At 39.1% G+C, this 15,890-nt stretch overlaps 1 protein-coding gene across 1 annotated transcript in view; it reads left to right on the forward strand.

The window, feature by feature from the left end:
• Positions 1-15,890, forward strand: part of CTNNA1 (catenin alpha 1) — a 244,634-nt gene that overhangs the window by 76,567 nt on the left and 152,177 nt on the right. The window contains exon 6 of the mRNA XM_007938959.1: positions 3,236-3,439. Coding sequence (XP_007937150.1) covers positions 3,236-3,439 — 204 coding nt within the window. The remainder of the gene's footprint in view (positions 1-3,235; positions 3,440-15,890) is intronic.

The following is a 15,890-nucleotide window of genomic DNA, read 5'->3' on the forward strand; positions in this document are numbered from 1 at the left end:
ACGTTATGCGGTGTTTTGCAGATTCTACATTATTCTTTAGCATTGCATAGTATTCCATTGTGTGTATGTACCATAGTTTGGTTATCCATTCCTCAGTTTATGGACATCTAGGTTGTTTTCATGTTTTGGCTATTGTGAGTAGTGCTGCGATGAACATCGGCGTGCATATATCTGTTCTTGTTATGGCTCTCACTTCTTTAGGGTATATACCTAGTAATGGGATGGCTGGGTCTCTTTTCTTTCTTGAGGAGGGTCTGTATAGTTTGTCTGCCTCTTCTGTCATCTTACTAGAAGTCCCTATACCACTTTGCTTTTGCAAAAGATCTACATTAGTACCTGTTTTTGCTAACTGAAAGAAATCTGAAGAGGAGTTTTGCTTATATGAGAAAATGCAATAAGCAAAACCAGCATTCAAAGTTTGTTTTGCAAAGAGCCATTAAAGAGACAGTATGCAGCCTGAACAGTAATAGTGGCATTACCACGTTCCTTCTGTGGGAACTATACTCAGCATATCAGCATTAAGCTGCCATATCTTTGAACTGTGTCTGTGAACACTATCCGTTAATTTTAGGTTTTATGTGTAATTTGGTGTAGTTTGGTAGGTTGTTTTTTGGATCTGGGAACACTTAAAAATGTTTACCATATAAATTAGTGGCAATTGCTGCTTTGCTTTACACCTTTTTGGCTTAAGAAGTGTTTCATAAGAGTGGTACTTTCACATAGTGGGAAATCTATACTTACCTTCTCAATGACTGAATTCGAACAGTGGGTAAGAATTTAATCAAGTGGGAGCAAATTTCGGATTAAAATACTTTCTCAGTATAATGCCACATAATTACCTTTTATTATTAATAGATAAGCCAGATCACTTTCCTGTGTGTATAACTCTAATCTTAATTTTTTGACGTGTTTTTTGTTTTTAATTCTTAACCACAATGTCTTATGGCTTTCAGGAGACAACAGCAGCTTAAAATTTTTTAAGAAGATTATATATTTACCAAATATTGGATAGTTTTTGGTTCATTGTTTCTTTCTTTTTAACTAATGTAGAAGAAAATTGTCTTCCAGGTGAACAGCATCCTTTCTTAGGAGGATGCTTTGAGGTATAGAATCAATATAGTGGATTGCATTTTGCTTTTAACACTTTTTCCTTGCCTTTCCTTTTTCTTTTTTATCTTCATCTCACCTCTTGTCTTTGTCTTGGGTAACTGATCCTTGCTGATATGCATGGCTGGTTTAAGACTTTTGATGAATCATAAGGATGGTGTTAAGTTTAAAGACCATAGTATTAGAACTGAATTTTTGCCCTGGAGCCATAAACATGAAATGTCTTTATAGCAAACATTGTGACTTGTCTTAGAATTTACTAGCACTGTTGCTTTTCACTACTCAAATTTGGCATTATTAAGCACTTGCCTCTTTCAAGATTAGCAAATATAGCATTTTGTCCTCAACTGAGTAATCTGTATCTGAAGCCACTTAACTTCCTAGGGCGACAGTTTCTTCATTCAAAAAATGAGGGGATTGGGTTAAGTGATCTCAGGTCCATTCTCTAAGACTCTTAAAATTCTTTGACCATTTACTCCTTATTCTTCTTAGCCCCAAGCATCTAGTATGAGGTTTTGACCAGATAAATCCTATAATAACCTAATCTGGAGCTCTGGTGGCGTAGTGCCTAAGGCATATGACTGATAACCAGAAGGCAGGTGGTTCAAACCTACCAGCTGCTCCTCGGAAGGAAGATTGGGCAAGCTACTTCTGTGGTGATACTGCCTTGAAACGCAAGGAAGGTTCTCTATGAGTCAAATCTGACTTGATGCCAGTGAGTTTGGTTTTTTGGTTTTGTTAAGAAAAATGACCAACTGAAATGTAGCCTGATAGTGAACTTAGGCTCTTGCACATTCAGTTTTAAAACTGAAGTTTCTTTGGAAAGGAAGGAAGAAACGTATACTTACTGTAAAAAAAAACAAGCTTTTGGCAGAAAAAAATTTGGCATTTAAGTTGAAATTAATGGGAACATAGTCTCTATGAAGAAAAATTTAACGCAGAATAGTTACATAGACGGTTATTGGTATGAGGATATGTCACGTGAAGACGTTGGAAGGAGACCATAAAGTTGTCCTGGGAACGTTGATGTTTGACCTTGTACCTATAGCTTGCTTGTGACCACACCTCACTAGTCACTGGTAAAGCTGTATTTAACGGAATCAGGGAAGAGAAAGAAGGGAAGGGAAGACAGAGGAAGGATTTATTCATTTTCGGGCAGATTAGCCTCTCAGAGTGGCTTTGTTAGGGAGGATTGATACTATCTTTTACAGAATATGTGCAGTTTTTCGAGGAAAGAAAACCTGTTATACATAACAGGATTAATTGGAGACCAAGAATTATTTATAAAAATTGTTTACATGTGTGAGGTAAGGAGGAGAGTAGATTTAACTTCCTTATAAATGCATTCCTTTCTGAAACTTGGAGGTGAGTGGCCAAAGTTTTAATTTTTATTCTTGATGCAACATTTCAGCTAATGCAGTGTAGCAGTCATATACTATACACATCAAAATAAAAAGATAACTTATTTTTCTTGTAATTCTCATTTGAGAACTGGAGTTACTAATAGTACACAGGCTGATCTGTAGATTTTCACATTAAAGTTACTGTCATTGAGTTGATTTTGACTCATAGTCACCCCCATTGGGTTTCTGAGGCAATAAGTGCTTATGGACTATATCACCCAGTCTTGCTTCTGTAGAGTGGCTGGTAGGTTTGAACCACCAGCCTTCGGTTAGCAATCAGGTGCCTTAGGCATTGTGCTATTTTCACATTTCTGTATTTTTTGCATATAACGTGCCCACATAAACAATGTACATGTATGTATAACGTTCATAGGAAACTAACGCATGATAAGGGTGCATACTTTACAAAAAACCCATGTAATGCACATGTTCTTGTGTAAAAATACAGTAAATAGTTTGAACATGATTTTTGTGTGATTTATTTGTATTTCCATTTTTTGGTATCATATTTCATCCAGTTACTGTTGTAGTGGAAAGTATTGCTTCCAATACCTTCTACCAGAGATCAACTTATGTGGGATGGGTTCTCATCTGCGAAGATGAATAACTTTCTTTCGTGTGTTGGTATTTTTGTGTTTAGTCTTGGTATCAACTCTTTGTTCACTTTGTTGAATAATGTAGGGAGCAGCAATTAGCACTGACATTTAGTAATGCTTCCTCTGCAGAAGCAAATCATCGTGGACCCCTTGAGCTTCAGTGAAGAGCGCTTCAGGCCTTCCCTTGAGGAACGTCTGGAAAGCATCATTAGTGGAGCTGCCCTGATGGCTGACTCATCTTGCACGCGTGATGATCGGCGTGAGCGAATTGTGGCAGAGTGCAACGCAGTCCGCCAGGCCCTGCAGGACCTGCTCTCTGAGTATATGGGCAACGTAAGTGTCAGAAATTTTCTTTGAAGTGAAGTATTTACCTCTGAGGAATTTTCCATAATGGATGTTGTATCTGAGATGTTTGAACTATAAATGTCAAATATGTCCTTGACTCCTTGACTTTTTTGGGTGGGTAGATTCTTCAAGGAATAGATAAATGATCTTCTGAGTAGCTCTTTCATTCCCAACTCTTTATTTTGAAAATTTCTAAACTTATAAAAATCATGAAATGTACATCTATATATCCTTTTTGTAGATTGACCAATGAATATTCTTCCCAATTTTCTTTCCTTTCCCCTTACGTAGGTGTATGTGCGTGTGTCTATATAAAAGTGTATGTGTATGTGTATATACACACACACACACACACACATATACTGTCCACTTTTTTCTCTGACACTTTGGAAGGTAAGTTGTAAAAATATTTACCTCCTAAAAGTGAAGACATACAAGTGAAATTGCACCATCACATCTAGGTGCGCATCTAATTTAGAAAATCAAAATGCTGAAAACCCATCTCTTTAATACATAGTTAATGAATTTATTTATTTATGAATCACACAAAACATTCTAAGAGTAGATAACTGCCAAGTAGAATTGTATTGGGCAAACTGTATTGTGATTTTTTTTTTTTTTAATTTTTAAACTTTTTATATTTGTATTTAACAACCAACCTATGGCCACTGAGTTGATTCTGACTCATAGGGACCCTATAGGACAGAGTAGAGCTGCCCCATAGGGCTTCCAACGCTACAAATCTTTATGAAAGCAGACTGCCTTATCTTTCCCCCACAGAGTGGCTGGTGGGTTCAAACCACTGGCCTTTTAATTCTCTGCCAAATGTTCTAACCATTGCACCACCAGAGTGCCTTATTTACCTACTAGTGCTATGAAATTTGACACACATGACTTTTTTTGTTTTAGATAATGCTTTGTTGCTTTTTCTCTCTTGTCATATGTCTTATTTTTCTTTCCTTATACTTTTGTATTTTATTTATTTTGTATTTTAATTATTTAATGCCAATTCAGGGCCACCATAGACCTTGTAGGAAGCCCTGGTGGCCCAGTGGTTAAGCGCTTGGCTGCTAACCAAAAGGTCATTAGTTTGAACCCACCATCCGCTCCATAGGAGAAAGATGTGGCAGTCTGCGTCTATAGAAATTTCAGCCTCGGAAACCCTATGGGGCATTTCTTCTCTGTCCTGTAGGGTTGATGTGTGTCAGAATCAACTTGATGGAAGGTGGGATTTTGTATACTTTGTGGCTGTTATTTGACTGTGGCAGAGAAAGAATAAATCAATTAACAATCATATAAAATCATATTAAGGGGAAGAGGGACAACATGTGTTAGTTGTCACTGATAGTTTTGCCTCTTTAACCCTTTTCAGCAAAAAGATATTGATCCTTTCTTATTTGTTCATTTGCCATATATCTTACTTGTTCACTTACATGCCTGCAAAAACGACAAGGAGGCCTCATGTTCTGACCTCCTCTAACCCTACAAGGGGAAGGCAGGATTACCAGCAGTAACCCAAGGCCTATTACTGCAAGGCCAGACATGCTGCCTCCCTCCAGCCCTTTCACCAACCGTTCCCCCAAGGCACCCACCACCTCTCTCCTGGGTTCGATAATTCACTGCAGTGGCCACACAGAACTCACAGATTATGGGATTTATTAGGGAAGCACCAGGCTACAACTCAAGTCCAGGAAGAATGCTCAGTCTCTCTCCCAGCCCATCATCCCTCAGCCAACAGTCTCTCACAGTCTCTTTTCCAGCAGTGCTGGTCCCTCGGTGTCTCACTCAGTGATGCGTGTCTCTTGCGGCTCTTTCCCAGCAGCACGTGTCTCTTTCGGGGTGCGTGTCTCTTTCGGCAGCACGTCTTCCTCCACCAGCAGTCAGAGAGAGAGAGTTCTGCCTCTAGGAGGCCTCCTTTTGAGCCCGGAAGGGTGGTCAAACTAGCCAATCACAGCATCAGAACTCTAAACACGTGAGAGAGAGTGGGAACCTCCCAGAACATTGTATTGTGCCACGCCCAACAGAAGTATTCCAGGTGGGCGACTTTAAAATCAGGATCTCCTCAGTTGCTAATAGCAATTCCCACCTTGGAGTTTACAAAGACTTATGGGTAGAAAAGCCACACTAAGTAATTTACTACACCGCAATGCCTGTATGAGTGAACATACAATGCTGAGTTATGAAGGAGTTCCTAGGGTGAAGATGAATGAATGCCTTCCTGTGTTTATCTTATTTCTACCATATTGTGATGTAGTGAAGCATATTGAATTTTTTCAAGCCATTGCCATGTTTTGATCATAGACAGTCTACCTCAGAAAAATGAGATTAGAGGCTTAGTTAAATCAAATGAAAAAAGCAGTTGATAGGCACAGTTAAAATGTGGGACACGTTTAAAAATCCATATCTAAGCTTGGAAAACAAGATAATAAAAAAATGGCTAACAATGTTGGAATATTCAACGGGAAATAGAGGACCCATAGTACGTATGTAAGAAGCTCGGTTGCATAGTGGTTAAGGTAGTTGGTTGCTAACCAAAAGGTCGCTGGTTTGAATCCAACAGCTGCTCTGTGAAAGGATGATATGTTTTACTTCCATAAAGATTATAGCCTTGGGGGAAGAGATCACTTTGAGTCACAGTCGACACGAGGGCAGTGAGTTGAGTGTGAGGTGTGTATGTGGGTTAGTCTTCTGTTACCATGTGTGGTGCTAGAGATGGGGAAAACCAGACCAAACCCATGCTGTTGAGTCAATTTTGACTCATAGTGACCTTGTAGGACAGAGTAGAACTGCCTCATTAGGGTTTCCAAGGTTGTAAAAATTTTTGTAAATGTAAGCCTGCCTCATCTTTCTCCCATGGAGTGGCTGGTGGGTTTGAACTGCCAGCCTTTTGGTTAGTAGTCAAATGCTTTAAGCATTGTACCACTAGAACTTCTTGATATGGGGGAGAATATGTGATCAATCTATTCTCATTGCTCCATAGAGCTTCCTAACTGATTTACAAGATATCTGTTGAACCCTTGAGTCAGTCAGATCCCCTGGGCTAGTCATTCCTGGCCATGAGTAACTTTCTGGTTACTACCAAGAATGTCATACAAATAGTGCTTTCTGTGTTGATTACTCCCAAAAGTGTCTTAGAGAAATAGTGCTTTTTGTTTGTGCTGGAGCTCTGGTAGCATAGTGTCTATGGCATTTGACTGCTAACCAGAAGGCTGGCGGTTCAACCCACCAGACACTCCTCTGAAAGAAGGTTGGGCAATCTACTTCTGTAGTGATACTACCTCGGAAACCCAAGAAAGGGTCCAAGAAGTTGGATCCGACTCGACGGCAGTGTATTTGGTTTTGTTTGTGCTGTGGTGTGAGCAAAAGTGTAAAGCACTCATTTATACTGAAGGCATGAGACCGTAAGAGCATCCTTAAATTCATTTGATTTTGTAACTGAAAACTAGACCAATGCTTGATGTTGACTGAAATTTAAGGATTATCATAGGGGAGAATCAGAAGGAGATAACTCTCTGGGTTTATTTCACCTTGTGATACAAATCTTTAGGTTCATTTTATTAAACTGAGGTACAGTGAGCTGGTTAGATTCTGTCAAAAAGTGATGAAGCAAAGACAAAGGGGGGTTGGAAAATGATACAACACTTGAAGGAAGCTTAGAATGATGTCTGGTCTGTAGAAAGGAGAAGCAACTGGGGACAGATTTTTGGTTATTTATGAAGTAGTCAGAAACATTTAGAACCTCTTAATGGCAAACAGACTTTAACCAGCAATGTCTGCCTGTCATTCAGTTTATATTGAGTATATGTGATAAGTAAAAGAAGGTGCTGGGCATTATGTATGAGAAATAGAGTACTGATCCCTTCCTTCTGGAATAGACAGTTCTCTCTGGTAGCATAGTGCCTAAGACACTTGACTGCTAACCAGAAGGCTGGCAGTGCAAACCCACCAGCCACTCCTTAGAAGGAAGGTTGGGCAATCCTACTTCTGTAGTGATACTGCCTCTCGGAAACCCAAGGAGGGGTCGCTATGAGTCGGGGCTGCCTTGACGGCACATAACAACCACCACCACCACCATAATAAGTGTAGCTAAATGGAAATTGCAAGGAGAATGAAATTTTTTTCTAACCGAAAAGACTTTATGGCAGATTTATTTATGTTCTTTTGGTTGAGCTCTATCTTAATTTTTTTTTTTTAATTTTAATTTTAGATACTCCTTTATTGTTTAAAATTTTTTTTCATCAAACCAGGTACTGCTCTAGGCCAGGACTCAGCAAATTTTTTAATAAGGGCTAGTTGTTGCTAGGCCGTGAAGTTGGTTCTGACTCATGGAGATCCTGTGTATAACAGAATGAAACACTGCTCTGCTCAATCCTGAGCTCCTCACAGTCAGTGCTGTGCTTGAGCCCATTGTTGCAGCTACTGTATCAGTCCATCTCCTTGAGGGTTTTCCTCTTTTTCACTGACCCTGTACTTTAACAAGCTTGATGTCCTTTTCCAGGGATTCCCTCTTCTGATAACATGACCAAAGTATGCAAGAAGTTGTCTGGCCATCCTTACTTCTAAGGAGCATTCTGACTGTATTTTTTCCAAGACAGATGTGTTCATTCTTCTTGCAGTCCATGGGCTCAGTATTTTAAGCCCTATTGGCCAAGAAGCAAGATCATGGATATTGTGTAGGTGTTTACGTAACAAAGGAGTCCCTGTGTAGCACAGACAAACCATTAATTGCATTCTCTGCTAACTCAAAGGTTAGAGGTTCAAGTCCATCCAGAAGCACCTCAGAAGAAAGGCCTGGCAATCCACCTCCAAAACATTAGCCACTGAGAGCCACCTGGAGTGATTTCCACTCTGACACACATGAAGTTGCCATGAATTGGAGCAGTTGGTTTACTAATTTGCATAACCAAACAAAAATGTCTGCAAAATTTCATTGGTGAGAGTCAAGATACAGTAATAATTAGATTTTTTTGTAATACAGATCTAATGAGAAGAATGGAGTTCTTTTTTGGGAGTAACATTTTGCTTAGTTTGGGTTTCTGTCTTAAATTTTAAAAAATGATTCAGTTTAAGTTTTAAGATGAATGGTGTTAGACAAGTAATTGTGGCAGTATGTGGAGTATAGAGAGAGCCTGGATATATTAAAACTGGTTTGCTGTATGAAACTTTGTAGATAGAGTGGTAGAATCCAGAAATGCTCACGTATCTTCACTTTTTCTGTTTCCTAGAGTCTCTCGTGATGTCACTATTTTTATAGGTGTGCAGTCTTAAAATCTTATCGTAATCTCAAGTCCTCCTTCTTCATCCTGTGTTGCCAGTTATCAAGTTCCATTGTTTTTCCCTCTTAGGCAGTGATTTTTAACTTTGGATGCACATTAGAATCTCTGGGGAACTTTGTTCGGACCAATGAAGTCAAAATCTTTGGGCTGGGACCCAGGTGTAAGTGTATTTTAAAAGCTTCCCAGAAATTCCAGTGTTCAGTTCTAGTTGAGAACCTGCTCTCTTTCCACGGCTAGTGCCTTAGTCTAAGCTCTCCTCACTTTCTCCATTATCCAGTCTGTTCTGTCTACTCAGGCCTGGCTGAGTTCATGTCCTTGGTAAGACATTGTTCATTCTGTTCTTGATGAAATTCCCTTCTTGTCTGTTTAAACCTTCTTCAGGAGCCCTGGTGGCACAGTGGTTAAACTCTTGGCTACTAATTGAAAAGTTAGTGGTTCAAATTCACGAGCTGCTTCTTAGGATAAAGATGTGTCAGTTTGCTTTCATAAAGATTATCGCCTTGGAAACTGCATGGGGACAGTTCTACTCTGTGCTAGAGGTTTGCTGTGAGTCAGAATTGACTTGAAGGCAATGGGTTTTTTGGTTTTCTTTCGAGGCCCACATTTTTTTCTCATTTCTTTGTCGAACTTTGTTTTGAAGGCTATTTCAAACTGTACCATCTTACATTCTTTCTTTGGTGCTTTAAGTTTTGCATTTAATTTTATACTTCCTTTAGTTGTTTTATTTTCCTTTATCCATGTCCTTTCTGCAACTAGGTTTTAAGCTTTTGGAAATGGTAACTATTTAAAGTATTCTTTCAGGGTCTAGTTTAATGCTAAAAGAGGTATTCAGTAAGTGTTTGTTTAATGAATGCTCACTGACTTGGGAGAATGAATAAAATTAGTGATTTGGGATATTCTTGACACTGTTGGCACAGTGCCTAAGGCAGAAGGAAGGTTGGGCAATCTACTTCCATAAAGATTCACTGCCTCGGAAACCTAGTGGGGGTTACTATGAGTTGGAATCAACTTGATGGTAGTGGATTAGAGATTGTTGATGGTTGTTAGCTACCATCAATTCAACTCTGACTCATGGTGACTTTATAGAAAACCCTGAAACTTTCCCTGGTTCTGCATCATCCTAATGACTGCCAGCATGTTTGAGGCCATCATTGTGGTTATTGTGCCAGTCCATGTCATCGAGTTGTGTCCCAAGCCGCCTTTGACCCTATAATTCACGAAACATGATTTCCTCCTCCAGCTACTGACCCTTCCCAGTGACCCTTCACTTGTCTGAACCAAGTGAGTTGGGCAATGTTCTGGTGTGATCCATAGGTTTTTCACTGGCTAATTTTTGGAAGTAGATTGTCAGGCCTTTCTTTCTAGTTTTTCTTAGTCTGGAAGGTCTACTGAAGTTTGTCCCCCACAGTAACCCTGCTGGTATTTGAAATAACAGTGGCATAGCTGTCATCATTGTAACAACACACAAGCCACCGCAGTATGACAAACTGACAGATGAGTGGTGGGCACTAGGGATACATTAGTGATTAAAAATAAAGATTTTTGCCCTAATGGACCTTACATTACAGGGGGAGGCAGAAGGGAGGAGACTGAAGGCAGTTCATGTCTCCTTCCTGAAAGTCTTTCAATATACAGATGAGATTTGTAGAAAATACGAAACCAAGTACTCTGAAATAAGGAATGAGTGAAAGTAGTATCTTAGAGTAGAGTTAGACTTAAGTCATCAAGTGTGGGCCAAATTCCCTTTTAAAACCTCCAGGGGGTTAAGAGACCAGCAGCCTTAATGCTCCTACTTGTATTGTGGTCTAGAGTTAATCTTGGCTCAATAGCTAACTTACTGCATAAGGCTTTAAGATATATTGATGTCAAAGTAATACATTTGACCCCTACGCACTTAACATTATGGAAGTGTCTTAGATGCATGATAGTGGAGGTATTGTGACCATTCAGTGGATCCTGGTAGTTCCACAAATGACTTCTAGGTTTCCTTGAAATGAAATGTGATTATTGTGGTTAATTTGTTCCTTCTCTATCAGCCTAAGCTTGCTCTGCCTGTGAGGGTTCTAAAGAAAGGAAGAGAGCTTGAGTGGATGTCATAAATTTACAAAGTTTGGAAATGAATGGGTTGAAATAAAGAAATGTAATTTAATTTGAAAGACATTGTTGCAGTTTTTGTTGTTTCATAATTGAAAGCCGTACATGTGCATTACATCATTGAACCACTACCACTGTTAACATTTGTGGATATATATTTCCATTTTTTCCCTTTTCTGTTTTCAGGGCAGTGCTTTTCCCTTCATTTTTCAGATAATAGTTTCAACCATCTTAATACTTTCTGCATGTAAGTGTAAAATATTCAAATAACTAGGATCCAAACTTAAAGGGTTAAAACAAACCATTAAGTTACAGAGCTAAAATTTCTGTTTCTTACATAATATAGCTGACTTTGGAGCTCAGTTTTATTTTATTATTAATGCTTTATGCAGCTGAATTCCTTGTTTCATACTTCTCATTTTGCTGAGGACTATGCTGACGTTTTTTATGTTTGTTGCTCTCTGTTAAAACAGATGCCTAAAGTTGTTATTTCAGTGGCAGAATATATTGGGACCAAACTTGTCTCTATTACCACACTTCTCCAGAACCCCTTGTCCCTTGAGAAAATAAACACCTCTCCCCCAAAAAAACCCTCAAATTTGAAAACACTCAGAACAATGTATGGAACTTAGAAGACCTCCAGTCTATGAAACGAATTGCATTTGGTTTTGGCCTGAGTTATCTTGCTCACCAGTTCATGGTCACTTGTTCACTGACCAGAGGGTTAGGGTTTGTATTTGTTGAGAACAAGTTCTGGGTCTGTGCCATTAGCCATTTGTGGCTGCTAAGCTGACTATTCCAAGCTGAGATGTGCTAGAAGTATAAGATATGCACTGTATTTTAAAGACTTAATATGGAAAAAAAAGAACGTAAAACATCTCATTCATAATGTTTTGGCTATACAGATTTAAATAAAATATTAAAATTAATTTTACTTGTTTATTTTTACTTTTTAAAAATGGCTCCTAGAAAACTGAAAACTATAGATGTGGTTTGAGCTCAGGTGGTGTAGTGCCTAAGGCATTGACTGCTAACCAGAAGGTTGGTGATTCAAACCCACCAGCGCCACTCCTTGGAAGGAAGGTTGGGGAATCTACTTCCATAGAGATACCTCCTCAGGAACCTAAGGAGGGGTTGCTGTGAGTCGGAGATGACTCGACGGCACATAACAACAACAACATAGATTTGGTTTACGTTTCTAGCTTGCATTATGTTTCTGGTGGATAGGTCTAACAACTGAGTCACTGCTAAAACAGCATGGAGGCCACATGTTCTGACCTCCTCTAAACCCTACAAGGGGAAGGCAGGATTACCAGCAGTAAACCAAGGCCTATTACTGCAAGGCCAGACATGCTGCTTCCCTCCAGCCCTTTCACCAACTGTTCCTCCCAAAGCACCCACCACCTCTCTCCTGGGTTCAATAATTCGCTGCAGTGGCCACACAGAACTCACAGATTATGAGGTTTATTAGGGAAGCACCAGGCTACAATTCGAGTTCAAGAAAAATGCTCAGTCTCTCTCCTAGCCCACTGTCCCTCGGCCAACAGTTTCTCTCAGTTTCTTTCCCAGTAGTACTGGTCCCTCGGTGTCTCACTCAGCAATGCATGTCTCTTGCGTCTCTTTCCCAGCAGCACATGTCTCTTTCCGGAGCGCCTCTTTCAGCAGCACATCTTCCTCCACCAGCAGTCAGAGAGAAGAGAGAGTTCTGCCTCCAGGAGGCCTCCTTTTGAGCCCTGAAGGGTGGTCAAACTAGCCAATCATAGCATCAGAACTCTAAGCACCTGAGAGAGAGTGGGAACCTCCCAGAACATTGTATTGTGCCATGCCCAACAGAAATAACCCAGGTGGATAGCTTCAGCAATCAGGAGCTCCTCAGTTGCTCATAGAAAATCCCACCTTGGAATTTACAAAGACTCATGGGTAGAAAAGCCACACTAAATAATTTACTACACCACAGTCACCAGCTGGCTAGGGGTCGAGGTGAATTAGAATTGACTCATGGCTTTTTTTATTTTTAATTAAAATTTTTTTTTCATAGTTTAAGGTGAGTAGATAAGAATTTAGCTTCAACTTCGTCTTTGGATGTCCAGAATGGTACAGTAATCCATACATAGTAATCCATTATAGTTACTATTTTTAAAAAGTATTTTAAAACTGCACCTGTAGGAAGAAGAAAATTGGTACAGTTTAGGACTTGGTGAGAAGATTAAAGTACATTTTGTCTTCGTTCTTCTCCAAAAACATTGGACATAGTGGTGGTACAGTCTCCAAAGAGGAGTGACAATACCACACATTTTTTTTGTATTGGAGTGGACCTGCATTTGAAGAGTTTGATTATGTTAATATTTCAAGTATAAAATTTTAATTAGATTTGGATAATAGTTTGATGTGGAATGTATGAATAGTGTGCAGATAACGCTCACTTTCAGAGATCATTTAAAAAGATAGATTGTTATTGTAGTGAAGGGAAGCATTCAATTTAGATGCTAATCCTCTCTCAGTTTTGCAAATGCCTTCCTGGAATCACTTCAGCATAGCCAGAGCTTCCCAGCCTTTTAAGTGCTCCCTAAAGAGCTTGCTACTGCATTATTTTGTGGCCACATTTTCTTCAAAATGAGAATAGCTTAATTTTTCTTTCCTTTTTTTCCTGATTATAAAAGTTCTGTGTTCCTTATATACCACCTGTAATCCTACCTAACGTTTTTGATACATAGCCTGTTGACTTTATTTGTTGTTGTTGTTGTTATGTGCCATCGAGTCTGACCCAACTCATAGCGACCCCTCCTTGGGTTGCCGAGGTAGTATCACTATGGAAGTAGATTGCCCCATCTTCCTTCTGAGGAGCGGCTGGTAGGTTTGAACTGCCAGCCTTCTGGTTAGCAGTCAAGTGCCTTAGGCATTATGCTACCAGAGCTCCCTAGGATATGTATATGTGTACACATATATCTGTTCTTTTCTTACCTTTTCCTCTTTGTTTAGCAGTAATATTAAGGATTATGTATATTGTTACAGTGTTTGCTGCAAGCCATTTATTACTTATTTTACCTCCCTGATAACTCTATTGGGCTGTTACGTGCTAAAAAATAACATTCAGCTAGGATTTGAACCCAGATCTTATCTGTCTGATCTGAAAGTCTGAGCTTTTAATACTTCTACTGTTGTACATCTTCTGACTCAACAAATAAAGTGTTACATCATTATCTTTAATGGCAGTGGAGTTTTCCATGGCAAAACTTTATAAATATCTGTTCTGAAATTAAATTCCTCAGATTAGATAAAATAGACCACATTTGGTACAGCTGCTTGAAATGAGCAGAAAAAAGAACTTTTTTTAGAGTATCAGACTCTGGTGGTACTCAAGTGTCATAGATGTTTAAATTGTCTTTGTGATGCATCTAAGGGGTGAATTTTGTTATGTAATAGGCTGTGGTTTTCATCTTTGTTTGAACCCTGGGGTTTCTTACAACAGAAATCTCACCTGTTTTTCTTAGTCTGTAGTTCTATAGCTGTGCTTACGGATGATTATATTGATTTGTTAGTGTCACTATACTAGTGTGAACTGCCTAGTATATTTGAGAAAATTCAGATATAAATAGATATTGCATAAATGCATGTATAAGACTCGCTTCTCTTGACAGAGTTACATTTGTTTAATTTGGAAACCCTAGCTGTGAAATATTAGTGTGTGATTTTCTTAAGGTGTAAGATGAGGAGTTTAAAAGACCTTAACTCTTAAGGAAGAAGTCTCATCCCAGTTGTATTTTGTGTTGCTTTCTAAGAGAGGTTTGAGATACTTAATATGTATGCTACTCTGGCATTATGAGTTGCAATATTTTAACAGGCAAGTTCTTAACCTTTTATGCCCAGAAGAAGATGCATGTTTATGTATTAGATGAAATGATGCTGGTCTAATGGAGCAGTAATACAGTGGTCTTTTGAAATTAGGATGGTGAAGCAGACATGGAAGCCTGCCCAGTGTCAGGCTGCAGATGGATAAGGTTTTAGCCTCAACAAGATTACTGTTAGACTGCCCTTGGTATCACTTTGTGCTCTTTAGATGTCAGGCGGACTTGAAAGGATTTCAGACTAAAAAATGTTTCTAGATTAAAAGGTGATAATCCCTAAATACAAAAGAATGTTACAATTGTTTCTAGGTGGTGCAGTGATGACACTAAATTTTTCTCCCCCCTAGTTTTTGACAGTGTGTCTTATATTCACAATGACACAAAGTTTAAAAATAAACTCAGAACCATAGTATTTGTGTCTTGTATTTTTAGATTTTGCTTAGACTCATATCCTGTGTTCATTTCTAAAGCACCACTAATACAGAAAATCTGAGGATATTTTTTCACTTACTAAGATCTTGATTTACCCTTTTGAAGTAATGGTTCCTTCTAGACTGATTTGGCTAGACTTTGTCTCACCTACTTTGGTTATGTTGTCAAAGGGATCATTCTCTGGAGAAGGATATCATGCTTGGTAAAGTGGAGGGTCAGCGAAAAAGGGGAAAGCCTTCAACAAGATGGATTGATACAATGGTTGCAATGGTGGGCTCGGGTATAGTAGGGATCATGAGGATGGCACAGGAGTGGGCAGTGTTTCGTTCTGTTGTACGTAAGGTTTCTGTGAGTTGGAGATGACTCAGCGGCACATTACAACAGCAGACTGATTTGACTGAAGTGGTGAGGTTTTTACTATAGTGTACATTTCTAGCAAATCTTGGTCAAAGCAGAGTCTTGAGCTGTATATCAAAATGAGTTTTGACCATGGAAGTATGGAATTTGGAAGTGACACTCCAAAAAAACCTCAAACTCACTGCCATCAATTTGATTCCAACTTGTAGTGACCGCCATTGGGTTTCCAAGGCTGTAAATCTTTACTGGAGCAGACTGCCTCATCATTCTGCTGAGGAGCAGCTGGTGGGTTTGAACCATGGAACTTTTAGTTAGCAGCTGAATGAATACCTTAACCATTACACCATCACAACTCCTTTTGAAAATGACATTAGTTATCTAGTCAAGAAGTCTAAAAATTAAAACCCTTGGGTCAAATCTGGTCTGCCTCCTTTT

This window comes from Orycteropus afer, unplaced genomic scaffold (genome assembly GCF_000298275.1).
Source record: "Orycteropus afer afer isolate SDZICR_OR568_19922 unplaced genomic scaffold, OryAfe1.0 scaffold00056, whole genome shotgun sequence".
Taxonomy (NCBI): domain Eukaryota; kingdom Metazoa; phylum Chordata; class Mammalia; order Tubulidentata; family Orycteropodidae; genus Orycteropus; species Orycteropus afer.